The 25,597-nt window shown below is 62.7% G+C and overlaps 1 protein-coding gene across 4 annotated transcripts in view; it reads left to right on the top strand.

The window, feature by feature from the left end:
• The first annotated feature begins 345 nt into the window (after window positions 1–345).
• The window catches only part of Tp73 (tumor protein p73), a 39,869-nt gene continuing 14,617 nt past the window's right edge, over window positions 346–25,597 (top strand). For 3 of the 4 annotated variants that reach the window (XM_076863430.2, XM_076863429.2, XM_076863427.2), the window contains exons 1-3: window positions 346–410; window positions 671–791; window positions 20,014–20,256. In XM_076863430.2, coding sequence (XP_076719545.2) covers window positions 346–410; window positions 671–791; window positions 20,014–20,256 — 429 coding nt within the window. The remainder of the gene's footprint in view (window positions 411–670; window positions 792–20,013; window positions 20,257–25,597) is intronic. The other variant, XM_076863428.2, reaches the window with a different exon arrangement.

Here is a 25,597-nt window from a genome sequence, read left to right as displayed (position 1 = left end):
TCATCTCCCAGAGGGTGCCCAGCAGCCCTGGGGGGCTATTGCACCACCACCTCCTGGGTGGTGGCTCTGAGGAGCTGCTGCCTGCCCAGGGCACCCCAGCCAGGTGTGGATCCAGACCTGTCCAGCCCCTGCTGCCTACCGTGGCCTCTGTTTCCCGCTCGGGGCAATGGGCTGGATGACTGAAGAGGCAGGTAGAGGCCGAGCACGGGGCAGGAGGGCACCTGGCCACTGTGCCAGGCTGGTCCTTGTGACATCGTTGCCAGAGGAGGGTGGCGTTTCCAGAGTGTTCACATGTCCTTTCCTCCCTCCAGAGTGAGCTGCCCTTGGAAGACAGCATAGGGGGCCATGGCCCAGTCCACCTCCACGTCCCCTGATGAGGGAGCCACCTTCGAGCACCTCTGGAGCTCTCTGTGAGTATGTCTTGGGGCCCTGCGCTGGCCTGGGGCCAGCCGCAGCCTCACTCGTCAGCTGGCTGCAAGGGGACAGGGCACTCACCACCTCGAGGGCAGGCAGGAGGGGGACCAGCGGGAAGGCACTGAGGACACTAGGGACTCAGGGGCCCTGGGGCAGGAGACAGTGAGCATCTCCAGGAGGAGAGATGGGCTAGCCTTGTACCTGGGGGCCCTGCTGGGCAGGACGCTGATGGCCTGTCCCCCTCTCCCCGGCCCAGGGAGCCAGACAGCACCTACTTTGACCTTCCACAATCGAGCCGGGGGAGTAACGAGGCTGCCATCGGTGCCGAGCCCAGCATGGACGTCTTCCAGCTGCCGGGCATGACCACCTCCGTCATGGTGAGTGGGGCCGTCCTCTGCAGAGGCCTGGATGTCGGGCAGTAAATGTGGCTGGCCTGTTGAGGGGGTCTGGAAGAAGCAGGAAGCAGGCCCTCAGGCGACAAACCCTGTGGTCCAGACCCTTCAAATTACAAAGCAGGAAATACATTGGCTGATGTAGCTGCCAGTGCAGAGGTAGGAATGGGTTCGGTGCCGGCTGGATCCAGCGGTAGGAAGGGCTTCAGGCATGGCTGGGTCCAGATGTACCACCTCCGCCTCCCTCTGTCTTGCCCTGCTTTCTCCCGGGGGACTTCATCCTTCAGTGGCCTCTCACCATAGTGGGGGTTGCCCGTCTCCTCCTGTCCCTGTGAGGAGGGAAGTCCTCTGCCCATAGGCCAGCAGGATTCCTCTTGTTTGTCTAAACATGTCATTGCATGACTCTGAGCCATCCCTGTGCCTCTAACTGGCTTGGTCCCCTGTCCCCATCCCTGTCCTCTGGACCACATAAGGACAGAGAAGGGTGAGGTGGGCTCCCTAGGGGGAGGGGCCCAGAGCAAGACCAAGAGGTCATTTCCATAGAAGGGGCTGGATGGGGCTGGCAGGGCAGTGGCCACACTTGCCATCTCAGGGGCCTCCCTGCTCATAGGGAGTGGGGGAGCAGGTGGCCCCAGGACCTTGGGACTCTGCAACAGGAGCTCTTTCGGGCAAGAGGCAGGCCACGGTGGTAGCAGATTGGGTCTGCTCCTCCCTGTGGGTCCAGCCCTAGCTGGGCTGCGAGGTGGATGGGAGGCACAGGGCATTCATGGCGCCTGGCCCTGGGGAGACCCTTGAAGCCTATTGTTCTCACACCTCCCCCACTGGACCCGGGGGTGCTGGGTTCCCACAAGGCCAGAGGACAGACGCGGGATGTGTCTCTGCGGGACTCGTGGCGGAACTCTGCCAAGTGAGGAGGGAAGCGGAGCCCAGCTGAGCAGGCACATGCTGGAGGCAGAGACCGGACAACAAGAGCCCTGGGCAGGGCCTGGCCTCCTATGTGCCCAGCACCGGAGGACCTATGTGCAGGAGGGGGCAGCTGAGGACTCTGGAGGCCAGGAGGGTGCAGGCCTGGCCCCCTTTGCCCTAAAGCCCCTTCGAGAACTTGGAGCCCTCCTCAGCACAGGGCATCCCTGCCCAGCACCCAGGGGCGATGGCCCAGTCCACCTCCACTGCTCCAGGGAGCAGGGTGGGAGGCAGGGGGCATCCCAGGGAGCAGGGAAGGCTCCCCTGAGCGGCCCAGCCTGGGGCAGGCGGCAAGCCCAGCTCCATTCCTCTGAGGAGCTGATGCCGGGCTCTGGCCTTTGCCCCTGCTCAGGAGACTGCCCCGGAGCCAGCAGCTGGCCAGCACCTGTGCCCACGTACAGGTGAGGACCCTGAGGCAGAGGCAGGGCAGGGAGCCTGGGGCTCGGCCCCGTAGCGCTGCCCCTGCCCAGGGTGACAGGGAAGCTCTGACCTCTGCCTCTCCCTTGCCTGCCGGCTGCTCCTTGGAGATCAGGGTCCTAATTCCTCCCTGGCCAGTGCCCCACCTGGACACTGGTGTCCTCTAGTCTGGAGAGTCAGGAGCTGTCCACCAGGCTCCAAAGATGTTTGTCGCAGGAGTTTCAAGCTTCCACCCCGACCCCCAGCCGCTCAGATCTCCCCCAAGTAGGCAGAGGGCCTTTGAGAACCCTCAGACCTGCCCCTGGTCACTGCCACCTCCTCAGGGAGGTCAAGGGGCAGTTCCAGGCCCCTGTGGGTGGGATGTGCTACCCAGCCCTGGCCCGGATGCCTGGTGCTGAGCGTGTTGGGCTGGATGCTCACGAGCCCTCGCCTGCTGGGGCACGCTGCTCCCAGCCGTGGGGTAACGAGGGTGGGGCCCTGCACCTCCGCAAACAAGGGGCCCACTCTGTCAGGTAGGGACACGCTCTTGGTAAAGCCATGTATGAAATTCCTGGGTGCAGCTCAGTTCCCGGAGGTGGGGATTCCCTGGAACCAAGGCTGGCCAGGCCGGGCCCCCACTGTGCAGGCCTCACCCTGAGCTCGCTGCCTATTCCCTGCCTGTTCCCCAAGAGCAGCCAACACAGCCCCCCACTCCCCCAACCCTCCTGCAGCCCCAACTGCAAAAGAGGAGGCACAGACTGCGGCCGACCCGCTGGGGCGTCTGGCTGCAGGGACCCAGAACTCAGCTGCTGGAGGGCGGCTTCCCTGCCACAGGGGGGCAGAGGCTGGGCAGTGGGCACTAAAGCTGGATGGGCGGACAGCCTGGGCAGTGGAAGTGAGGTGATCAGAGTTAAATCTCATGAAACCCACGGTTGACTTTTCCCAGCCTCCCACTGCTAGAGGGGAGAAGGACACAGAGACCTTGCGGGGAGCAGTCGGGGACAGGCACTCCAGCAGAGTGTGCACACTCGCGGTCATCCAACACCGCGGCCACTGGGAACAGCCTGCGCAAAGCAGGGTCTAATGGAAGTCTGAAGTGCGTCTTTGTAGGAGCGCTTTCCAGCCACGCGAGGTCCCTGGATGCTGCCAGGTGGTGCTCTGGGCTGCGGCCTGGTCTGTGGGAAGCGCCAGGCAGGGTGCAGCCTGAGGGGCACAGGCACCAGCTCCAGAGCCACTGCTGGCCGAGGGCGGCCCTGCCTCGGGCCACGTTCTCCAAGTGTCAGTGGGACTCTTGAGTTGATCTGTCCAGTAGGGCTGAAGTCCAGTGGCTGAGGCCAGTGGCTCTCTAAGGGGGCTCTGGGAAGGTGTGAAAACACCCTGAGGGGTCACTCTCACTGCCCAGGGTGGAGGGAGCTCATGCTTGGCTCCTGTGGGGATTCGATGTCACTCAAACAACCACGCAGAGCAAACAGGCTCCGTCGGAATCCAAGAGTCCTGTCGCTGGCTGGCCTTGGGAGTGGCGGGGTCATTTTAAAACCCCAGGACAGGGGCTCGTTTTTGGAGTCCACTGGGGAGGGTGCTGGGCTGCTGAGGGCTGGGGCACATGGGCCCACTCTGCTGAGGCTGGGGAGGGGGTCTCTTGAGTGCAGTCCTCCACCCTGGGGACTGTGCTGCCGTGGGTTTCTGTCCTAGTCCCACCTCCAGCTCCACCCAGAAGAGGCGCCACCAGGCTCAGCCTTGGGTCAGTGGGCACTTCGGGCATCTGAGGGGCCCAGGGCTCTCAGCACCCCCGACTCTGTACTCAGAACGAGCCTCAGTACCCTGCCCTTGGTGCTGGGCTGAACCCAGTGGGGGGATCTTGCAGCAAAGGGGGTAAGGCTTAAACCAGCACGGTCCTTGAGCATGTGGGACATCCACTTTCTGGGGTGTCCCCTTCCACCTTTGGGGGATCTGGAGCAGGCAGATTGGCTCCCTGATGGACGAAAATTTCCTGAATGAGATCTGCCAACCCATCGGAGTCAAACCATTGGAGCCAGGGGTGCCCTTAGCGGCTGGCAGAGAGTGGCTGAGCAGGTGGGTCCAAGTCCCCACGTGCCCCCGTGTCTTGATTGTGAGGTTGGCTGATGGGTCACAGGCCAGAGCAGGAGGGCGTGGGGATACATGAGCCTTTTACATTGGGGGAGGGCCACACCTCCGCCTCTGGTCACCTCCCGCCACGCTGGCCAGCTGAGGAAGCTGGGTCAGGCAATCAAAGGGAACAGGGTGGACAGGAGCAGCTGGGCCCCCGGTGGGCCTTGGAGGAGGCCATGGGTCTTGTGGCAGGCCAGAAGGTCTCTGTGGCCACAGGACTCAGACAGCCCAGGGTCTCGGGCTGTGGCGGCTGTGGGGGCTCTGAGGCCAGAATTCCAGGCTGGGCAGCTCTTGGGGCTTTCTAACCTTTCTGGGCCTTGGTGTCCCTGTCTGTAAACAGGGCCACTAAGGGGTTCTAAGTCCTCTGGGGCTGAGGGCAGCAGGTGGTGTGTGGCCTGTGAGGAGGATGTGACAAACACCAGGCTCATGGCGGGAGGAGGCCCGCGTTGCGAAGCCGATCCCTCGGAGCCTCAGAACAGTTTTACAGAGGAGGGCCTGGGCCCCAGAGCTTCTGACCCCCTTGTCCACCTCGGTTCCTGCCGGTGGAGCTCCTTGCCCTCAGTGGTGGCCCTCACTAAAACAGAGCCGTGTCCTGCCAGAGACAAGCCTCCCAGGGCAGGGGGCAAGGCCGGGAGTAGGGGCCAAGGGCTCAGGTGAGCGTGTCCAAGACCGGCTCAGCCCTGCCCCGACAGCCCCCTTGTGCCCTGCAAGAGGGAAGGCTTCCGTCAGGATGAGGGTCACCCCTGGCCACACTTTCTGGGAGGACAGAGCCCCGCACGGTAAGCACCAGTGGGTGCCAAGCAGGCAGAGGGCTGCTGTGGGGACAGGAATCATGATTTTCTCCGGTGCTCAGCATAGCCAGGCCTGGCCTTGGAACAAATCCGTTCCCTAGCACCCCCTGGACCACATGAAGGGGGGCACTGAGAACCCGAAGCCCAACCAGCCCCAGGGAGGATGCTGAAGGCCCCGGCGCAAAGGGAGGGAGGCAGGTGCTGACCAGAGCCCTCCAGGCCCTGAGGCTGTGCCTGCCCCACAGTGCCCCTTCCCGCCTCTCTTGGCGCCTGTCTGTGGTGACAGCTGCTGTGGGCAGGTGGGCCACCGGGGAGGAGGGGCACTGTGGGAGGAGGTGCTGCGGTAGGCGGGGATCTGCCGGGGCCCACAGTGACGGACACCCAAGCTAGAGCCTATGGACACCCCTGGGGTCACCCAGGGTAGGACTTCCCAGCTTGGGGAGTGGGCACGTTTCCCCAGGCCCCAGAGAAGGGCGAGCAGGTTCCCTGAGTGCACAGCCCTGGGAATGGGTGGGGAAGGGTCCCCCTTTCTCCCCAGAGTGTCTACAGCCTGAGAAAGGGACAGGGCCCCACCTGGTCAGCTCTAAGCCCCACCCAGCCCACCACCGCCACCTGTGAGCCCTCCGCCAGCTTTAGTGGCAAGGGACCTTAGGGAATGAACTCCAGCTAATCCCTGCCTCCAGCCCTCAGCATCACAGAGCCCCAGGCCTCTCCCCAGGGGTGGGGGTAGGGGCCCAGCCACCTGTCCAGCAGGGAGGTGTGTGCGTCCCTCCAGCACAGCCGCTCCCGTGCATGTGGTGCTGTGGGGAATGGTGGTGGGTAGGAGGGACCCTCCTGTACAGTGGGGAGCTGTGGAGGTGTCAGTGGGATGGAGTCTGCTGCGTCAGACACAGAAAAGCAGGTGCTGCAGCCCCCTGGGACCCCCCGGGGGCCTGGTTAGGAAGTGTCCTGTTTCCAGGGATGGGGACTCCAGCCCCTGACTCCGTCCTCCCGGGCCTTGGGGGACGCCATGGGAAGCGAGTGGTCTGTGGGCAGAGCCAGCAGCCTTGCTTGGGGCGCCAGCCCACTGCGCAGTCTCTGGGTCGCAGCTCCTCCTGCCCACCGCCCGCCCTTGGGGCCCTTCTTCCTCCAGCCCAGTGGACCAGAAGGCTGTTCCCGCCTCCCGCCAGGTGCTTCCTTTGCTCTCCCCCTGGGGAGTTTGTAAGAACAGCCAGGCGGGAGGACCGGCTGGAGCTCAGGACTCTGAGCCTCTGAGGACTCACCTGTGCAGAGGCTGGGGAACCTGCCCTCACCCTGCGGTGCCCCATGGGGGGTGGGATTCGAATCAGGGTCCTCCTGCCTCCCCAGAGCTGTCCACCTTTGGAAGTGGAAAGGACTCCTATCCCTAGGACTGCTCTGGAGCAGGGCCAGTGGCCACCAGCAGGAACCTCACTGAAGGACAGGCCCTGCCCAGGGCAGTGTGGGGGCTCAAGCCCGACCCCCACCCCACAGGAGGGGCCTGCTGCTTGCACTGACTTCCCACTGGGCCCCCCTGGAGGGTCCCGCGTGGTCACCCAGAGATGTCCTCCCCGAACACTTGTCCCACAAAGGGAGCTTTGCTTTCCCCAGTGATCTAGACCTGCCCGCCAGGAGCTCACAGCCGTGGTGGCTGGAGTCAAGGGTCCAGGCCAGCCTGGGCTGACGGTGTAGAGCCGTGCCTTTCTCTGCCCTTCATGGAGCCTAGAGCACTGAGTGGGGGTCTCAGCCCCAGCCTCCCGGTGGGGCCTGCTCCTGGGTGCCCTCCTTCTTCCTCCAGCCCAGTGGACCAGAAGGCTGGACAAGTCCTCCAGGCCCTCGCAGGCCCAGCTGCAGGCCCAGCCCCTCTCTGCCCAAGCCCAGCTGTTGCCAGCTCTGCGGAGGCTGAAGGTGGTTGGCAAGAGAAGGGTCTCCCCGCAGATGTGGAGCGCTCTCTCCCGTGGGCCGGAAGCTGCTGTGCTCCAGGGAAGGCTCAGTGTCACTTGAGGCTTTGTGTTGTGGACACTCTGCTGGGCAGGTCCAGGCCCCTCTGTGGAGGACACTTTGCACCAGAGATGGTTAAAATAGAATGGAAATCTGGTGTTGGAGAAAGAGAGCCACACTGCTCCCGTCCCCCCACCCCCTGCCCTTGCGCTGCTGATGCAAGCCCCTGGCTGTGCCAAGGGCCATGTGGCTGTGCTGGGGGCCCCAGAGGCCCTCTGGCTCTTCTTTGGTGGTAGTGGCCATATCTCTGCTTCCTGGGGCTGGGCAAATGACAAGATGGCACCTTCCAGGTGGGGCTCTGGGTTCTCTGATGTCACCTTTTACCATGCGAGGGTGCCATTATGTCCCCTGATTCCCTAGAGGTCCAGAGACACAAATCTCCCCGTGTGTGCCTCCGCTCTGTATAGCCCTTAGGGTGATGCCCATGGACACCCAGTTCCTAGGGCGGGAGGGAGATTTGCTTGCCTGGGGCGCCACGGCTGGCGGCAGGCAACATCTCTCTCCTTGGGGTGGCCCAGCTGTGGCTACCAGGCCTCAAGGGCCAGGACTCGCCCCTTGTGCTCGGGGACAGAGACTGCTTTCCGGGTGAGGGCTGTGGCCCCCAGAGCCTTCCCTGGGCAGGGCTCGGAAGGAGCAGGTGGGGTGCACTGGTGGAGCCGGCCACTGACCTGTGAGCCTGCCCGCTCCCCCCGCGCGGCCTCCTTGGTGCAGTCCAACATCACTGGGCAAGCTGAGACCTGCCCCGGCGTTGATGCATAGTCATGAGGAATAAAGGGGTGGGCTGTGGGTTTGTTGTTGGATGCGGCCAGTTGACAGAACTAAGGGAGATGGGAAAAGCGAAAATGCCAACAAGCGGCCCACAGGTTCCGGAGCATCCCTGGCTCCTGCCTCCCTAGCCACGGAGCCTCGCCCCTCGGGCCACCCCGCCCAGCGGCCGCTGCTCTGCCCCTTCCCTCCCCAGCCACCCAGACCCATGCCTCGTCCCGTGGCACACCGGCTCCCCGGCGTGTGCAGACCCCCGAGTGCCTACCATGCTGTACGTCGGTGACCCCATGAGGCACCTCGCCACGGTAGGTGTGACGTGCTGGCACGGGGCATCTGGGAACCGGGCTCCGTCCTTCTGGGGGTGGGTGTGTGCGGGTCTTGCCATGGTGGAGGCTCAGAGGGGTCTGTTTTTGCTTGTCTTCCTGGTCGGGTGCCTGCTGCCTTCTGGGGTGACCAGAAGCAGGAAGGGAGGCATTGAGGGGGCTGGAGGCGGGACCTAGGCTGGAGGTGGACAGATTTGGGCTGGAGGTGGACAGATTTGGGAACCTGTCAATCCTGGGGTAGCTCTGAGAGCCAGTGGCCACTGGCTGGGCAGAGACCGGGAGGCTGGGCCAGTCTGTCAAGGCTGGGTGAGCCTCCTCAGCTCGGAGGCTGGTGTCTCTGCTCTCTGCTGCCCCCGCTGCCAGGAGCTCAGCACACCTGGGGGTCACCTTTGCCCCCAGCCTCCCCCCAGGGCCAAGAGCATCCTCCCCTGGGATGAGGTGTTTATTTGACAGCAGCGGGTGTTCTCCCGGGCGTGGGCTGCTCTTGAGGTGGGTGTGGGCTCAGAGGACAGGACCTGCAGGTGTAGCCAAGGCCTCCCCCTGCCCCCTCAGGCAGGGGTACTGGCCTGGTGGCAGGAAAGAAGGGACTGCAGCCTGTGCTTGGCCCCCAGGCCTGATCCCCGGGCTGCGCCCTGGGGACCTGGGCTCATTTCCAGACCTGCCAAGTCCCTAGGCTCAGGCAGGCTCCAGGCTGCTAATTGAGCAGGCAGAGGGCCCCGCAGCTGCTCTGTGCAGGGCCTTCCCTCAGGGGAGCTTAGAGAACAGGGCTGCGGGTACAAGCTCCAAGCGGGGGACAGCATCAGGCAGAGAGATGGTGGGTGGGTGGACAGACTGCGTGTGTCCCCAAGTCTGCCCTCCCAGGACAGGGCCGTGGTGCGGCCGCTCCAGGCAGTGTGGCCAGGGCTGATGTGTGCACGAGAGAGGCGAGTCCATGTGTGTCTGTAAGTGTGCATGCCACAGTACTCACACGCGTCAAGATGTGTGTGCATGAAAGGCGTGGCGTGGCGTGGCAGTGTGTGTGGCTGTGCGTGAGTGTGTGCACCACGTGTGGACATGGTGCATATGCAGGTGAGAACACAGGTGTGTGTGTTCCTGTGTTCTAGGTGTGTCCAGGTGTGTGTACCTGTGTGCAGGTGTGCTTGTGTGCTATGGACATATGGGTTACACGTGCATTGTGATGGTGTGTGTACATTGTGTGTTGTGCCTGTGTGAGTGCTCCCCCCCACAGAATGGCAGTGTGTGTGTGGCACAGTGTGGCTCAGAGAGTGAATGTCACGGCCTGACCTGGGCACTGGCTCCATGCACTTGAGTCTAGAGGCCCCTGGTTTCTGCACACCTGGCCCCTGCTTTGAATCTTCACCCAGTGAGGAAGGGGTGTCCCCTAGCCGTCTGCCACCTGCTCGTTCCTTGATGCATCACCACCAGCACCTTGTGGGGGAAACAGCCCCTGAGGGTGGCATCACTCCGACCACAGACAGTGGGCTCCTGGCTGCCAGGGCATAGGCTGTCATGCCTGGCAGACCCCTGGCCAGAGGACAGGACCTGCAGGTGTAGCCAAGGCCTCCCCCTGCCCCCTGTCTGGCCAGCTGAGAAGCCTGGGGCCACAGGGACTCTGGTGCCACCTTTTCTCTTTGATGGAGCAGGCATTGTCCTGCGGGAAGGACGGCACCAAGGCTGAGTGGCTGCTGCTCGGGTGTCTGTCCTGGGAGGTGGTGGGAGGTAGACAGCTTGTCCTCCATGTGTGCGCCCTTCCTGTAGCCAGGGCCCATCACGCTGCGCACCTCTTCTGCACTGGGTCAAGTGACAAGGGCAGGGAGTGACCGAGCCCAGAGGCCACCATGGTCCTAACCTCCCCACCCCTGGGGGAGCGGGGCTGAGTGGGGGCATCCTAATCTGGGGGGAGACTCAGTTTCCCTGCTTCTGTGTCAAAGAGAGTATTTATGACTTTGTTCCACTGTCTGAGAGTACCAGAGGCAAACGCAGTTCTGCCCCGAATGTGTTAAACCCAGGTGGACCAGCAGAACTGGAGTGGGGGCTTTACCCCGCTGTTGGCTTTTGTCATCACGGTCCATGTACAATGGCCACACAGGAGCCTGCTGCCAGCTCTGCCTTGCAGGATGCTGTTGGAGCCACAGCTGGATGGCCTGTCCGGGGCACCCCAGCATTGTCTGGGGTTCCGACTGGGAGCTCTGTCTGTGGAGCCCATTGGCTGGGTGTCTGGGGAGCGGTGCCCTTGCTGAGTGTTTCCTTTGCCATAAGTGGAACAGCACAACCCTGATGTCTGCTAGGTTGGTCCTGAGCTCTGGGGTCACCGTGGCGGCCACTGACTGTTGCCCCTGTCGGCTGCACGTGTCTGTAGGTGCAGGTACAGAAAAGCCCGGTTCGAGAGCCTTCCTCAGGCGTCTCTGCTGCTCTTTGTTTGCTCGCCATCTTCCTGTCTGGCAGGAGGACTGGAGAGTCCCTGTGGCTTTGGCCAAGTGGTACCTCCTCTTGGGTCTGCAGCTCCTGACTGCCGACCTCGCTCACCTGGCCCGAGGGGCATGGGGGCAGGGCTGGGTCCTGCCTTGTTGGGTGGGCTCTGAGCCCCGCTCACAGTGCAGAGCAGAACTGAGGGCTGTGCTTGTGGAGACTCCATAACAGGCTCTGTCCCCAACACCCGGGACTCCCCACTTCTTCCCAGATCTCCTGGTCCCCAGCCACCATCGCTGGCTCCACTCTGGGCTTCAGCATCCTGAGAGAGAGAGATGGGGCGACTCAAGGCACCAGGCTCTTCTACACCTTCTGTGTCTGCAGCAGAATAACTGCCGTGGGGCCTGGCTGTCCTCTGCCTCCCTCCTGCAGAGGGAGCCGAGAGTGTGAGTGTCAGGCTCCCTCGTGTGACGAGCAGAGCATGGGTCTGCGGTGTGTGCTGAGAGCAGGTGTCCCTGGGCTCCTGCAGAAAGCACAGCCTGTGGGCAGGCGGGGCCCAGGGACGCCCCAGTGGGGCAAGCTCACCAGAGCAGCAAAAGAGTTACTAGGCACCTGTTGTGTGCAAGGGGCAGTGGAGCAGAGCAGGAACGGGGCTGACCTGGGTTCCAGAAGGACAGGGTGCACTGCGAGAACAGACCACAGGAGGGCAGGGCCGAGGCTGGGCGCCCTGGCTGGAAGGGTGCAGGTGGGGGATGCCGGCACCCAGACCAGGTGTGGGACAGAGGCAGGGCTGGGCAGCATGTGCTGGCCCACTGGAGAGTGTGTGGGTGACCCCGAGGACTTGGCCTGAGATGGTAAAGCAGGGGGCCTGGGGACCTGGGCACTGCCAGGACTGCCACCGAGGCGGACAGGCAGGAGAGGAGGAGGCCTGCGGAGCTTCTGAAGCCACGTGAGGAAGGGAGCAGGGAAACTCCAAGTGCCGCCTGGGAAGTGACCAGCAGGGGCTGAGCAGGGAGTGACAGGGGACTGTTTGAAGGGACTTGCTGAGGGAGGGCAGGAGAGGACTGTGGGAGAAGGTCGAGATTTCACCTGCTGTGGTGGCTAGAAAGGCTGCAGAAGGGACAGGGGAGGTGGGCATGGAGCCTGGCCGTGTCTCAGCCAGCAGGACGCCGGCTCCTCCACCTATGCTCTGCTCAGCCCCAGAGCAACCCTGACCCTGTACCCCACTTGAGCAGCCTCCAGATATTCCCAGGCTCCATGCTGCCTGCCCACTGTTCAGACACACCCAGAGGAGGGGCGATAGCCGTCGCCATCTGTCCTCAACTCCAGAGCCGAGAGCCCCCTGAGACCCTGGTCCACGTCCGTTCACAGAACCCAGAGGCTCTGCCTAAGCACCTCTCTGGCCCCAGCAGTCCAGCTGTGCTTTCCCATGGTCCTTCCCCTGGCCACAGGCCCTTGACCTGACATTCCTGCCTGGGACCACGGGAGGTCTCCAGTTCCTGAGGCAGATTACTCCCTGAAGGCTGGGCTCTGCCACAGCCTCCGTGTCCCAGAGCCCTGCTCTGCTAGACACCTGCTCCTGCCCTCTTGCCTGGAGGTATTTCTCCACTTTTTTATTTTTTAATGGATTGAACCCAGGGGCACTTTACTGCTGAGCTACACCCCAGCCCTTATTTTTTATTTTGAGTCAGGGGCTTGCTAAGTTGCCAAGGCTGGTCTCACTCTCATGATCCTCCTGCCCCAGGCTCCTGGGTCGCTGGGATGAGAGACACGTGCTGCCCCTCAGCGCTTGGAGCCCCTGCACCCCCCACTGGCCTGCCGGCTTGCTCCCTACCTCCACCCAGGAGGGCAGAAGCTGCAGCTGCCTCTGCTTCCTGCATGTGGGAAGGTTCGGGGGAGGCGGGTTGGTGACAAGAAGGGCCTGGGAGGGAGGTGGCTCAGGCCCCAGTGGCGGGTAGGAGCCCCTCTACTCCAGAGCTCATTAACTGCAGGGCATGTGAGCCAAGCTGGGCTGGGAGGACCCGTGTCTGGCTCGGGCCTTTGTCTCGGCCTCCATGGCCTGTCCCGGCTCCTGGGCTGCCTGTTCCTCCTCATCTTGGGTTCCTGGCCCAGATGTCACCGACCGGCTGCCGGCCATCGCTGGTGGCACACACATGATGCCCACCCTTGCTGTGCCCTGCCTCACACAGGCCACCTTTCAGTTTCTTGTTTGGCTGCTCCTTCTGGATCTCCACTGACCTGAGCTCTGGAGCCCTGGGGAGCCTGGCTGGCCACCTGGAGGGCTCAGCTGGTGCAAGCAGGGCCTAAAGGAATGGATGGGCAGGCAGGGCAGGGGGCGTGCATGGACCCAGGGAGCAGGGGACACAGGGGAGAAGGGCCGGCAGTAGCCATGCCTCCCGCAGCCCGTCTTCCTGGAAGCCCACCTTCACCCAGGCTCTCGGGGGCCAGACAGACCTGCCCTGTAGAGCCAGCAGGGGGGCAGCCTGGAGGCCCCATGGGGACTTTGTGTGGTGCTCTGGGTCCAGGCTGGCCATGTGGGTGGAGTCAGGGGCAGGTGGCCTGGGCCTCGTGGTGGGTCCCACAGACAGACACCCCGTGGCCGAGCGGGACTTCTGGGGGCACGATCCGGGAGCGAGGTGTGGAAAGTTCCACATGGCCCGCGTGGTGCTGGGCACAGCCTTGCTTGGCAGGGAGGGCAGGGGAGGGGGTGCCGTGTGCCTGTCTCAGGGAGCAACCTCCCCCCAGCACAAGTCGCGTCTTGTTGGCATTTCCATCCGTTTAATCACAGGCTCGGGAGAGACTGTGGGAAACACTGGCGGGATGGAGGTCTCTCTGAGAGGGATGGCTTGTCTCCTGCGGGGCCAGGCTGGTGTCAGTCACTAACCCCGGGGTGAGGCTGGGCCCAGGTTCAGACATGCCCACGGGAGGAGAGCAGGGAGCCTGAGGAGTGTGCGACTCCTTAAAGATTCCTCCGCAGCCCGGGCCTGGTGTTCCCGAGCACAGGGCGCTGGCTCCCTGTCCCTCCTGTGCTGGGGTCAGAGCGGAGCCAGCTGGACATCCGGCCTGGGGTGAGGAGGCCCGGGGAGGGCAGGCTCCAGGCAGACCCCTGAGGCCAAGCCCTGTCAAGCTACTGCCTCTGCCAGCACTCTGGGCGCCCCCGCCCCGGGCCGTGGCCCACAGTGGTGGATGAGGCCCCGTACACCGCGGCCCTGCTGGGCTGCTGTCCCAGGTGTGGGGCAGAATCGGCAGGGAACTGCCAGCTAAATGCTAGTGGGGACTGGACAGAGCCAGGGCTGGGGGCTTGTGTGAGGACATGGCGCTGGAGCCCATGCTGGTCCCTGAAGGACCAGCAGAGTGTCCAGGTCTACTGCAGGCCCCTCCTCACTCCAACTCAGGTCCTAACTGCTCCTGTGAAGAAACCCCAGTGGACCTTGGTCACCCTGTTTTCCACACAGAAGGGGACACACATGATGTCCACCCTGGGGCGCTGCCCAGGAGAGGGAAGGTGCCTGCTGGAGGTGACAGAAGGGCAGACCCGGGCACCTCTTCCTCTGGTGTCAGCTCCCAGCCACCTGCCAGGAGGCAGAGCCCGGGGAGGGCAGAGGGAGCTGGGGAGCCTGGGGTTGTCGGGGAGCCAGGCTGGGACCCTGCATCAGGGACCTCTCAGGAGGGAGGGAGGGCAGCCTGGGGCAGCTCACCGCCTTCCTGTGGAGGTCACAGGTGGGCTTGGTGGAGGGGCCTTTGGGACTCTCTGTTGTCCTTGCAAGGGAGCCTGGGGGACAGGAGGAAAACTGATCAATGTCGCTGCACAGGCCTCCCTTCTAGGTGTTCCCTGGTGTGGTCCCCGTGGGTTTGGCAGAGTTTGTGATGGAGAAGGGCTGGCGGGGACCAGGTGGGCTGTCTGGGAGCGTCCATCGGCTCGAGATGTGGCTGGGAGTGCAGCCTGCATCGTGGGAGAGGACCCAAGTCAAGGGTGTGAGATGCGGGCTGCACCAGCCAAGCTGTCCAGGGCCCTCTGCTGGAGGTTTGGAATCCAGGAGTGATTTTGGTTCCTTCTGTCTGCAGAGACCTTAATGCTTCTGCAGCGAGAACCCCTCCCAGAATTGCACCTGCTCTGCCCAGGGCCTCTGCCTCCTGGGATGGGCAGGGAGGGCAAAGGAGGCCTGCCGTGTGCCAGGCCGTGGACCCAGGTCCCTGCACATGCTAGGCAAGCACTGTCCCACTGAGCCACACCCATAGCCCTTTTTATTTGGAGACAGACAGAGTCTTGCTAAGTTGCTGAGGCTGGCCTGGAACTCAGGATCCTTCTGCCTCCGCCTCCTAGTAGCTGGGATCACAGGTGTGCACCACGGCACCTGGCTGCTCTCAGACCCTTACTTATATTGATTTATGCCACTGGCTCAGGGGCCCTAGATGATGAGATTTGTCCCATCTTAGCTCGCGGCAACCAAGGCAGAGAGGTCAAGGGAAGACCCAGGTCAGGTGACCCTGCCTGGGTGTGTGTTACCCAGAGAAGCAGGACAGGAGGCCCAGGAGCCCTGGGAAGACCGCAGAGCACTGGAACCTTGGGACTGTGGGTCAGGCTTGGTCCACAGCAGAGACTGGTCCAAATGGGTACACCTGGGGGAGGCCAAAGGGAATTGAGGGGGATGCCCCTGCCCTGGCTTGCAGTGTTCTGCAGAAGGCCCTGGCCATGGGCACTATCGAAGCTTGGGGCTATGGCCACAGGGACAACTTCAGCACCCACTGTGGCCACTTCCACCAAAGGCTCCTGAAGGCCAGGCAGCTGGCACTGCTGCGTGAGTCCCCAGGTCTGTGTGGGAGCCTCAGGGTCTGTTTAATTCCATAAGTGTTGTGAGCACCTAGCTTCTTACCAGGGGCCAGCGTGCCAGGTTGCATTGGGGAATGGAGACCCCCACCTGCCTGAGCAGTACCACCCAGGGTCGGTTCTCGAGGTGGCCTGCACGGCTCCTGTCCCCAGTGAGGAGGCCTCCCAGGCCTGCCTCTCTGCAGAGCTGCCCAGTTTAACTGACAAATGGAGGAAGGATCTGTGTCCAGCCAGTGGGACAGCACAGAGTTGCGGTCTCCCCAGAGCTCCCCTCTGCTCCCAGGCAGGCCAGGCCAGGCCAGGGTGCAGGGGGACCCTTGGCTGCTCTCCTAGAAGTGCCCTGGGAGCTGGCAGACAGTTCCCCCGTCCTGTGTGTCCTCTGCTTCCCAGCTTTCCTCTGCAGGGGGACCTCAGAGGCAGGGGGTTCCAAGGAGGTAAGGTCTGGGAACCGAGTTGAGACCTGAGATTGGCCAAGGGAAGACAACTTCACCCATTTTTGACAGCTGCCTCCATCCCAGTGCAGGGGGAGACCCCTAGGCCGGGGCTGATGGATTTGCTGGAGAAAGTCTGGCCTGCTTGACAGAAGGCCGGCTCCCAGGGCTACCCCACCCTGCCTGTGTCCTGAGGGGCCCACCTGCCCCCTCCTCCAGGAAGCAGAGAGCTCAGACTGCCTGTTGGTGGAGCACACAGATGAGGAGCATTGAGGAGCTCTATGGGGTGCTGCCGGTCCCTCAGAGGCCAAAGAGGCCCTGCATGGCCCCTCTTCTCTAGATGGGGTGTCGGGGTCAGGTAAAAGATAGGGGGATCTGGGAAGGGCCCTGCTCTCCCTAAGCCCTCACAGAGTTCTGTCCCCTATCTCAGGCACTGGGGTCCCCAGCCAGGCCTCGTCCATGGTGGCCTGCACGCTGGAGGGAAGGCCACCCGCTGCTCCCTGCTCCTGCTGGCTCCTCGCGGCCTGCCTGGGTCACGCCCAGGAGCCCGGTGAGCACATGTAGGCACATGTGGGCTGCCGCGGGCCGGGCATGTCCTAATTAGCCCACTATCTTGGGAGTTCTTATTGAAAGCAAAACAAACCAAAAAAGTCCTGGTTTTGCCCAGGTTTCTCCCCACTGCCAAGAGTGTCTCACCTGGGTTTCTGGGGCCTTTGGTTCTGGGGGACCTTGGGCTTCTGTGTGGGCCTCGCTGAGACTTCCCTGTTTCCAAGTTTGCCTGGAGTCAGGAGGGGTCCCAGGCAGAGCCCCGAGTAAGCAGGACCTGCAGGCGGGACACCAAGAGCCTCTGGGGACACCTGGGACAGAGAAGGAAGGGCCAGGAGGAGGCCCCTGCAGAAAGCCACCTACATTTCCTAGTTAGTGGGCTCTCTACCTCCCACTGGGACACAGTAGGCACGGTGGCCAGGCAGGATGAGTGTGCCAGGGTGTCCCTAGAACTGGAGGAGGCATGCTGGAGACTGGATCCACTCGACGTAAGACAGGCCAGCCCAGTGCTCCTGGGAGTGGCCTCTGACCATGAAATGTCATTGAGCCTATGGGCCGCAGGTCAGAGGAGGCCGGAGTGACGAGGGAGCCAGCCTCTGGTTCCTCTGCTGAGGCTGTCTGGACTGCAGTGGGCGGCGATGCTGATGGTCCGGGCTTGCTCAAGGCCAGAGGACATTTCCTCACATCTCGCAGCGCTCCCGCGCTGGCGGGCCTCCTGCTGGAAGGGCTCTGGTTCCTCCTGCAAACTGCTCAGGCGGAGATCCTATCAGTCCTCTCCTCTTGGTTCAATGACTAATTCCCTGGCGCTGTCCTCAGATCATGAAAGAATGTGGGCAAGTTAAAATATGAACCTCGTTGTCATGGGTCTGCACGGGCTCCTGGCCCGGCTGGCCTGGGGTGTCCTGCCATCAGGGATGGAGCAGGGACGGGGCATGGGAGCCCACCCACACCCGCATCTAGACCCGCAGGGAGGCTGGGCTGGGTGCCCCTTGCTCCAGGAGCTCCCACATGCAGGAGGGAGGAAGCCTCCCTGTGCCCTCACCTGGCCCAGCACCCTGCCAGCAGGGAAGACCCTTCCCAGAGCGCCACGCTGGGGTGGAAGAGGCCAGCTCCTGCTGCACCAGGGTGAGCTGACCTTCGCCCACCAGGTGGAGGTGTGCAGCCAGCACCAGTCACTCACTCATTCTTCACTCCACCAGCAAACCTGAGAGTGCAGACAGAGGGTGCAATCTTCCAGCGCCATCCGGTAGAGACAGCGGCTCTGTTCTGGGCGTGCACACACTTTCCCCGTCTCTGATCCCTGAGGAGTACAGCGTAATATCTATTTGCACAGCAATTACGCTGTTAGCATCACTTGTCTAGAGATGGTGGAAAGCGTAGAGGGCGGGCACAGGTTCTGAGCAATACTGGCCACCTGGGTAAGGGGCTTGAGCATGCACAGGTGGCATTTGGTGTCCATGGAGTCCTGGGCCCCGTCCCCACATGGGAAGGATAACCACTAAACATGAGCCATGGGTGCAACTCTGCAGTTACTAGTAGCCACACTCAAAAGGTGGATGCGATTTAATAATTTATTTACCCAAACTAGGATGGTTCAGGGTGTGAATGTGGAATGGCAGACGAGGCCGCTGCTTTCTGTGGCCCAGGCCTGGGCATCAGGGCGGGCTTGCACCTGCAGCTCAGCACGACTCATCCTGCCATTCCTCAGGCTGTGTCAGAAGGACCTTCTGGACAGCATGGGTCCTCTTGGCTCCCAGTTCAGTAGGGGACGCTCAAGCAACACCTTCCAGAGAACCAGAGTGAGATGGGAGAGGACCCCAGGAAGTGAGGGTCTTTCCAGCTGGTGTTGCCTCTGAGCCATGGCCTCTGAGCTGAGGATGGGGTCAGTCAGCCTCAGTGGTGCTGGCGAGGTGGCCAGGGTCTGTCCCACAGGGGACGCTGTCCCATTAATAGAGGGTCCCCCAAGTCTATGGCCCAAGGCCCGCAGGCTGTTTCCATATGGTGGCAGGTTTGGCCTGTACCACGACTTTCCCAGGAGAGCCCTGTGTGGCCGCCCCGGTGGACAGGGTGTGGATTCGACCCAATGGTTGGATGGCAGCTGGCCATCCTGGAGCTAGAGTACCCAAGGAAAGCCCCTACCTTGCTCTTGGTGTTGCTGAGAGCCATGACCTGCCCCTGCCCTCCCAGCCCCTCTCTCATCCTCCTGGACAATCTTCCACTGAGCCCTCCTTCTCCAGACTGCCCTCAGCTGCCCAGCCTGCCCCTGTGTTCAGGACTCTGGACAAAACCCAGGAGTGGCAGGGGTCCTGGACTCACAGGACTTGTGGCCTCTGCGCAGGCTGTGCTGGAGGGACTTAGGGTCATCAAGCCCAGCCCCCCTTGGGAGAAGGGTGGGCTGAGGTGTAGGAAGAGCTGAGCAGGCCCCCACCCTCCCCAGCCCTGCTAGGGACTCCCAGGGGAGCACAGGACAGGCCCGCACCCACCCCATTGTCCAGGAACCTGTTTGTTTTCCAGTTTGGAGGAGGCAGGGTGGTGGGAGGGAGGACTTTGGTGGGTTCCAAGGGCTCTAGGAGGGGAGTGCCGAGTAAGGGGTCGCCTGCTGGGTCCCCCTTCACTGTCTCCTGTCCTGTGTTCTCAGGCTCCCTGCCTGGGCCGCTGGATGCCCCGTCACTTCTGCCCTCCAGGCCTCAGGCTCCTGCTCTGTAAAATGGGGACAAAGCAGTGCCCACAGGGCCTGTGGAGAGGACAGTACCGACAACCCTGGGCCAGGGAAAGAGCCCTTCAGTGTCACCCTCCCCAACCTGCCTCCTGCGGGAAGCCTCTGGATTGGGAAAGGGCCTTCCTGGGCCGGGCCTCCAGGCGAGGCTCGCTCTGGACCCAGACACTGGGGACTCTGAAGCTGCTGGGAAAGCTGACCCATCCTGGGGTCCCAGGGCCCCACCAGGCACAGTCCCTGTTCCCGGGAGAGTGGACCTGGGAGGAGCTGGGCTGCCAGGAGGCTCTGGGGGTGGGGCTGTCCACCCTGCCTGGAGGCTTCTTGGCCATTTTGATGGGGATGAGGCCACCTACTTGAGGAAACCGGTGAAAGTGGCTGTTGGGGACTCTGGGGACACAAGGGAAGATTGGGCTCAGCCACCGACATGCAGCCCCCACCTGGGTGGCTGGATTCAGGGGCCACATCTGGTCCCCTAGAACCTTGTGGCACCCCTTGCTCCAGAGGGGGTGCTCCAGTCCTGCCCGCCATGGCCTGGCTCACAGGGCTGCCCCTGGGGAGAACAGCGGAGCATCAGGAGGGGGGAGCCCCGCACCCCATCAGCTCCGCTCCAGGCTGCAAAGCCCCGATTCCTCCGGGCGGCTGGGCGGATCCCCAGAATCCCTGGCACTCAGGGAGGCGATGGAGAGGGGCGGGCAAGGTGAATATGTCAGTTTATCCCAACACAAGTAGTGGCCTGTTGGGGTGGGGTGGGGGCCTGAGGAAATATTTGGGATGACTGGAGCCGGCTGGCCCTTTAAGGCTCCTGTAACAAGACACCTCCCTGGTGGGACAGGAGGAGGGCTGGGGCTTCCACCCGAGCCCAGCAGCCCAGCCGACAGAGTTTCTCCCTCCCTCCTCCCCCTTCCCGCCAGGCCCAGTTCAATTTGCTCAGCAGCACCATGGACCAGATGAGCAGCCGCCCGGCCCCAGCCAGCCCCTACACCCCGGAGCACGCGGCCAGCGTGCCCACCCACTCGCCCTACGCGCAGCCCAGCTCCACCTTTGACACCATGTCCCCGGCGCCCGTCATCCCCTCTAACACCGACTACCCTGGCCCCCACCACTTCGAGGTCACCTTCCAGCAGTCAAGCACAGCCAAGTCAGCCACCTGGACGGTGAGTGGCCCCTGCGCCCAGCGGCCTGGGGATGGGAAGGCCCTGTCGGGGCACTTCAGGAGGGTTGAGCAGCCGCTGTCCACACGGGTTCCCACCTGGCCCAAGCCGGGAGGAGCATCGGGCAGGAGGCGGGTCTCTGGGCTGGGCAGTCCATGTGTGCCCACCCCTAGGACGCTGGCCAGAGCCAGCCAGCTTCCCCCAGGGCCCCAGAGGGGTAGGATGTGACCCGTCCAGGAGGGCCAGGGGCAGGGGCAGACTGTTCTCACCAAGGCCAGCTGGCCAGCTTGCCTGTGCTCAGGTGGGGACCCTGCTGCGAGGGTCATCCGAGTCCACTGAGGCCACCTCCCTTGTGGCTGAGGGCTCTGCCCTGTCTTCTCTGGAATGTCATCTCCGAGCACTGGCACGGGACGGGGAGGTTGGGGCAGGAACATGGTGCTGAGGGCTGGGGCCGCGGCCGTGCCCCTGGGGAGAATCTGGCTTGTGCCAACCCCAGGAGCCTCCTCCATTTACCGTGCTGCTAGCTGGCCTGCGCTGAGTGCTCCGAGTTCAGTGACCACAGGATGGAATCCGTTCTCATTCCCATTTTACAGCCAAGGAAGCCAAGGCACCGGAGCTGTTCAGATAGCGAGCGAGGCCCTGGTGAGAGCCCCGCGACACCCGTGCCAGTGTCTCCAGCCACTGGAGCTGGAGGGCAGGGCAGAGCCCAGGTGGCCCCGTCAGGCTCTGCAGGTGGCTGGAGACACTGGTCTGGGGACTGGGCTCCAGCCAGGACCTCCCACAGTTGCTTCTGGTTGTTGCTGGCCATTGGCTCCCCAGCTGCTGGCCATCAGTGAGTGGAGGTTCCACCCCAATCCTGGGGCTCTGATGGGCTGGGCCATTGTGACACCTGTCCAGGGCCCCCCAGCCCCGTCCAGGCGGTTACTGCAGAGCCCAGCCTCATGCCTGTTTCCCCATCTGTAAGTTATTTCTCCAACCTGACCGTGAGCTCTGAGGTGGAATGGACCGAGAGCCGAGCAGGTTCCACCGCTGGTCTCCGTCACCAAGCCAGCCCTGTGGTGACAGAGTCCCTCCTACCTGGGGCCCCTGGATGAGGCTGTGCCTGCCCAAGGTCTCTCTGTTCTCTACTGCTCTAGTGGGAGGGAGGCCCAAAAGGCCCCTTCAGCGGGGCTTGGCAGTCCAGCCAGGTGGCCTGAAGCCAGGTGAGGACACCCAAGACACCCACCCGCCCACCTCTAGCCCAGGAAGCCCACTACCACCTGCTTCGTGTCCAGCCTCCTTGCCCAGGTCATTCTCTCCCTTCTGGGGGTGGGGGTGCCGTTCTCCTCGGTGACACTGTCATCAGATCCCCTGGAGTCCTGGCTGGGTAGAGGCTCTGCCCCTTCCTTCCCTTTGTTTGAGGATGCCGGTGGGGTCTTTGCAGTGCCCCGGGGCTCGGAGCACCTCCCATGGTCTGAGCTGGTCCTCAGGGAGGAAGTGGAGCTTCCCTCCTGCTGGCTGTCTCCCCTACATGAGGCTCTGCCACCCCTGCCAGGGCTCAAGGGACATACGGTTTGGTCCTACTGTCCTGCCCTAAGTATCCCCATAGGGTGGTCTGATGGCCACTGAGGCGGCCCTGGCTGACCAGCCACAGGGGTTGGGCAAGGTGCAGCCTCCAAACTGGCCCCCACTTGGTGCCCAGCATCAGAGCCGCGCAGCACCAGGGTGCTGCTGCCTGCGCAGGGCCCTCCTCCTCCCCATGCAGCTGGTGGAGGTGGGACCAACATTGATAATGAGATTTTTGGCACCTTGGCTCTCTGGGAGCAGACCCCTGAGAGCTTTTTCCCTTGCCCAGGGAGGGGCAGGCAGCCACTGCTGTCAGTTCTTGGAGGTCCAGCTGTGTGGGCGCTGCCCAGACTTGCCGCCCTGGACTCAGCACCACGCGGTGCTCGGCCCCTGCCACGCTGCTGGCTGGTAACTGATAGATAATTCATATTTTTCTCAAGTACAATTCCGCGTTGACTGCTGCCCTCGTTCTTCTCCCAGATCAGCAAAAACACCCTCGCTAGCCCCCAGGTGACCACAGCTGTTAATGTCGTCCTTGGCCTCTATTGTGCTGGAGCTGCGATGGGCCTCCCCAGCTCTGGGGTCCACTGCCCCATCGGCTTCCCTCAGACCTCGGCTCTGCTACCGCACCCAGGGGTCTGGAGCCCTCAGCTCAGGGGCTTGCATGTCTGTGCCCATGTGCATGCATGTGCACACACAGACGCGGGCAACCCTACATGCTGGCCACACTGATGCACACAGGTACTCGGGAGCCCACATGTGTGCATACATCCATGGCACGCACAGGCAGGCCTCAGGTTGCCGTCCAGGATTCGGACGACCCCTTGCCCCACACCAGCAGGCAGGTCGAGCAGCTGGAGAAGGCTTAATGTTTGGCTACAAGGCTGCGGCCAGTGACAGGGACCAGTGACAGGGGAGGAAGCTTGGCTGGCAATCTCTGTAAGTGGGATGGGTAGAGCTGGGACACCTGCTGGTGTCCGGGTCCCCTCCCAGGTCTGCTTGTAACCTACTGCTGTGTCACCTCCCTGCCCCCCGTCCTCTGCCACAGGAGGAACAGATAGGCTGGCTCTCGGGGCTTCTCAGAACAGGGGCTGGCGTCGGGGAGCACCCTGCAAGGTCTGCTGTTCTAGCCGTCCTGGCCAGTGCTTGTTCCATTTCAGGACCCATCTGGGATCTGGGATCTGGGGAGAGAGACACTGGGAAAGGCCACAGTTGTGAGCCAGTGGGCACTGATGCTCAGTGGACAGTTGGACTTGGGGCTGGGCCAAGGATGAGAGTAGCAGTCCCTCTTGCCCATTTTGTGACCTTCCTGGGACATGGGCAGTGTTCTTGGCCCTGTGGACACTCCTGTTCTAGGAACTACCCCTATTAGCTGGCAGTGTTGTGGACAGCTGGCCCCGGGGTCTCCTGAGCAGAGGAGGAGAGGTGTGATCTCCTCTACCCACTAGAGAAGCCTGACACAAGGGTCCCTGAATGCCACCCAGCTCGGCCCCTTCCTGCCTTGCCAGGGACGAAGACAAGATTGGTATTTGGGAGGGTTAGAGATGGCCTCTGTGGTCAGTCAAGAAGGCCCATGTGGGTGGAAGCCCTGGCCCCCCAAGGCATCTGTGAGCACCGGGAGGCCAGGCTTCATGGAATAGCCGACTGATATAGCTTAGAGGCAGCTGTGGGAGGCTGGTGGTGAGGGCATGCACAGGAAGGAGGCCATAGGTGGGAGCCCTGGGAGGGACATGGCCTGGACACGGCCCTGAGTAACCCCAGCTGTCCTCAGATTCAGTGTGTGTCTGTGTGGTCGGGTGGGGGCCTGCGGATCCATGTGGCGTGAGGGCCCCTGGCCCTGGGGGAGCTGTGGAGGGCGGGCGGGAAGCGCAGAGCCCTAGGAGGGATTTCTGGGGAGGACAAGGCTGAGTCAACACTAATGGATTTGGAGAAAACTTTCCAGCCCCTCGGAGGTTTGCAAGCCAGAGAAGAATAGCAGAGGTGTCCCAACACGATTGTGGTATCAATTGCGTTATCCTAAAAGTTTATGGAATGCATAAGTGGAATTAATACTTTTACTGGCACCAGGAGCAATTATGTGTATTTAAAGCCAAGGGAAGAGTTCTAACAGTGTTTATTGTGGAGATGAAACGTGGATTATTGGGGGAAACGAGAGCACTTAGGGGAGATCGCTGTGATTGCTCCTATTGTACAGCAGGGCTCTGCCCAGGGAGCACCCAGCAGTCGGCTCTGGCCAGGGTCAGTGCCCGGTCTCCTGGCTCATCTATTCTCTCTCTGTCCTCTTGACAGCCAGAGGATCCCTGGCCCTGGTCACAGAACTTGGTCTGAAGGCCATGAGCCAGGCTGGAAAAGTCAGGCTCGGAGGCCCTGGACTGGCTGCAGCCCGGACACCAGCAGGCTGGTCCTGGCAGCGGAGAGCAATCCCCAGCCAGAGGGGCCCCACCTCACACCACTGGGGCTCTTGTAGGGCCCTGGGAAGACAGGCTCCTGCCCCGTGGGCTCGGGGATGTGGAGAAACGGGACCCAATTATTTGTTGGGAATAATGGTCCATTTTCAAAGACTTGTTTCCAAAGTTGTGCTCACTGCGTGGACCCGAGTTCTGACTCATGGTGCTGACCACACCACTGCAGGGCCCCTGTGTGCTGGTCCCACCGCTGCAGGAGGCAGGCGCTTCTCTCTCACTTCACAAAGGAAGAACTCGGCCTCCCAGAGGTCAGGTCAGGGCAGGTCACCTTGACCCCAGCAGCCCAACCCTGAGAGCCTGTTCATGGGTTGCGTGGGCTTCCCACCTCACTGGGCACACCCCAGCCAGGGTCCTGTCCCGCAGCCTCACCATGGCTCCAACTCCATGGGGGTGAGTCTGGGATGTGTCAGACCCCTGTGACCAAGGGTACAGAGGAGCTGACCTTCAGAGGTCTGCCTGCTTGGCCCTGGGGGAGCCCAGACCTTGCCCCCAGACCTTGCCCCCATGAGCTCCTGTTACTGTGGAGGTAGAGCCTACCCGAAGCCCAAGGAGCCAAGTTTTAAATCAGCCAATGGAAGGTCCTCTAGAATCTTTATCACTGGGATGCTCTGGGGCTGACCAGACTCCAAGGTGAGGAGACAGGCCAGCGGGCCTGCGGACAGTCCCTCCTTACCTCTCCTGGTGCTTTCCCGTGGGCCTGGCCCTGCCCACCTCACCCCAATTCCACCAGCCTGTTTTACAGGTGGGGAGGGCCCGCCACAGGGTTCTCCTGGACCTGGTGCTAAAGCTGGGATGGGGCCTGGCTGGCCCGGGCCTGGACCGTGTGGGGCTCGGGACGTGGAGGCCGTGCTGAGCAGGAGCTGGGGTCTCTCTCCCAGTCTGCTGCATTCCTGCCCCTTCTGGGCCAGGGAGGGCTTTGGGATTTCCTCAGGTCCCACTTGGTGGCTAAGTTCAAGTGTGTGGATGGGCAACACCAGAGTCCACTGGCCCTGGTCCTGGAGGCCCAGCCCCTGCCCTGGTAGAGGGCATTCTGGCCCTTTCCCCAGGAGTCAATGGCAGGGGACCTGTAGCCAGTCTGCATGGGGGAGTCACCTCCACTGCAGATGGTGTGGCAGGCCGAGGATGGTGGTCAGGGTTTGATGGACCACGGAAGCCGAGAGCAGGACGGTGCGTTTGAGGGCAGAGAAGTCCCCGGGGAAAAGTTGCCAGAGCTGGGGGTAAAGCACGAGCTCAGAGGCCCCTGGGGAGGCCCCTCAGGCCTACAGCCCAGAGTCATGCCTGGTCACCTGCCCAGCTGTGCTGCCCATGGCCTGGGCCATGCCTGTATCCCAGTC

This window comes from Callospermophilus lateralis, chromosome 7 (genome assembly GCF_048772815.1).
Source record: "Callospermophilus lateralis isolate mCalLat2 chromosome 7, mCalLat2.hap1, whole genome shotgun sequence".
Lineage (NCBI taxonomy): Eukaryota > Metazoa > Chordata > Mammalia > Rodentia > Sciuridae > Callospermophilus > Callospermophilus lateralis.
Note: the sequence above shows the minus strand (reverse complement) of the source record. Positions and strands in the feature narration are given on the sequence as shown.